The sequence below is a fragment of the Propithecus coquereli genome, unplaced genomic scaffold, assembly GCF_000956105.1.
Source record: "Propithecus coquereli isolate 6110/MARCELLA unplaced genomic scaffold, Pcoq_1.0 Scaffold292, whole genome shotgun sequence".
Taxonomy (NCBI): domain Eukaryota; kingdom Metazoa; phylum Chordata; class Mammalia; order Primates; family Indriidae; genus Propithecus; species Propithecus coquereli.
In genome coordinates, this window is record NW_012148530.1 from 1,726,412 (window position 1) to 1,727,635 (window position 1,224).

The 1,224-nt window shown below is 37.7% G+C and overlaps 1 protein-coding gene across 1 annotated transcript in view; it reads right to left on the reverse strand.

Moving 5' to 3' along the window:
- DST (dystonin) overlaps window positions 1–1,224 on the reverse strand; it is a 374,223-nt gene that overhangs the window by 166,789 nt on the left and 206,210 nt on the right. Inside the window, exon 28 of the mRNA XM_012648708.1 lies at window positions 1,020–1,121. Within this exon, the coding sequence (XP_012504162.1) occupies window positions 1,020–1,121 (102 nt within the window). The remainder of the gene's footprint in view (window positions 1–1,019; window positions 1,122–1,224) is intronic.

Here is a 1,224-nt window from a genome sequence, read left to right on the forward strand (position 1 = left end):
GATATGTTTACAAACACAAATATTTACCATTGTGTTATAATTGCCTACAGTATTCAGTACAGAAACATGCTATACAGGTTTGCAGCCTATGAGCACTGGGCTCTACTATATAGCCTAGGTATGTAATACACTATACCATCCAGGTTTAAGTATACTCTATGATGTCTGCACAAGGACAAATCACCTGACGATGAATTTCTCAGAACATATCCCTGTTGTTAAGTGACACATTACTGTACTGTAAAACTACATTTTTAGCCAGGCAGGGAGGTGCATGTCTGTAGTCCCAGCTACTCAGGAGACTGAGACAGGAGAATCCTTTGAGCCCAGGAGTTCAGGCATCAGTGAGCTATGATTGCACCACTGCACTCCAGCCTAGGAGACAAAGTGGGACTCTTGTCTCCAAAAAAACAAAAACAAAAAAACAAAACAAACAAACAAAACCACACTACATTTTTAGAAATCTATCCACTCCTGGAGCTGTTTCCAAGGTGGGAATAAAATCAGAAACATGTAAGGTAGTTAGGTAATTTCCCAAGTCTGTTTGGAAGCTCATGGAAATAGTTACAAGCAACCTCCTTTCCCTCCAGCTAGGCAATGGTACTGTGGATCTGGAAGGCTAAAGTTGAGAAGTTGTCAACAGTAACTTGAAAAGCTTGAGAAATGTCCCCTAAACGAGAAAGTTAGAAGTTCTCCCACAGAATACTCTAGCCATGTTAAAGAAAAAAGAAAGAGCAAAAAGTGATAAGAAACTAACTTGAGAGCTCTGTATTCATTCAGGTGTGTGTGGGTGTGAGTGTTGGGAGGCTGCGCACAAGCTCGTGCACATGAGTGACACAGAGAACATGAATGCATCAGGCTGTTATTTGACTCAGATTTCATGAAGAATTATTAGAAAAGTGTCAAAAAAGTTCAAATGAATATTTCCTCTTTTTACTTTTTAATATTGTGTGAAATTATTTGTATGGCTTTAAAAGTACATTGTAGAATCACATACCTGAATATTAAATCTGTCTAGAGTAAGTGAGTCTTCTTACCTTCACTGTAGCTGAGTACTGTTCCGCATATTTTTGACACTCATCCATTTTGCTCTGTTTCATTTCTATTTCAGACACCAGCATCTATAAATACATACAGTTTAGTTTAGAAGAAAAAGGACAAAGAACTGTATGCTATTCAACTATTTAAGATGCTCAGGAACTAAGAAATATGCACATCATTTAA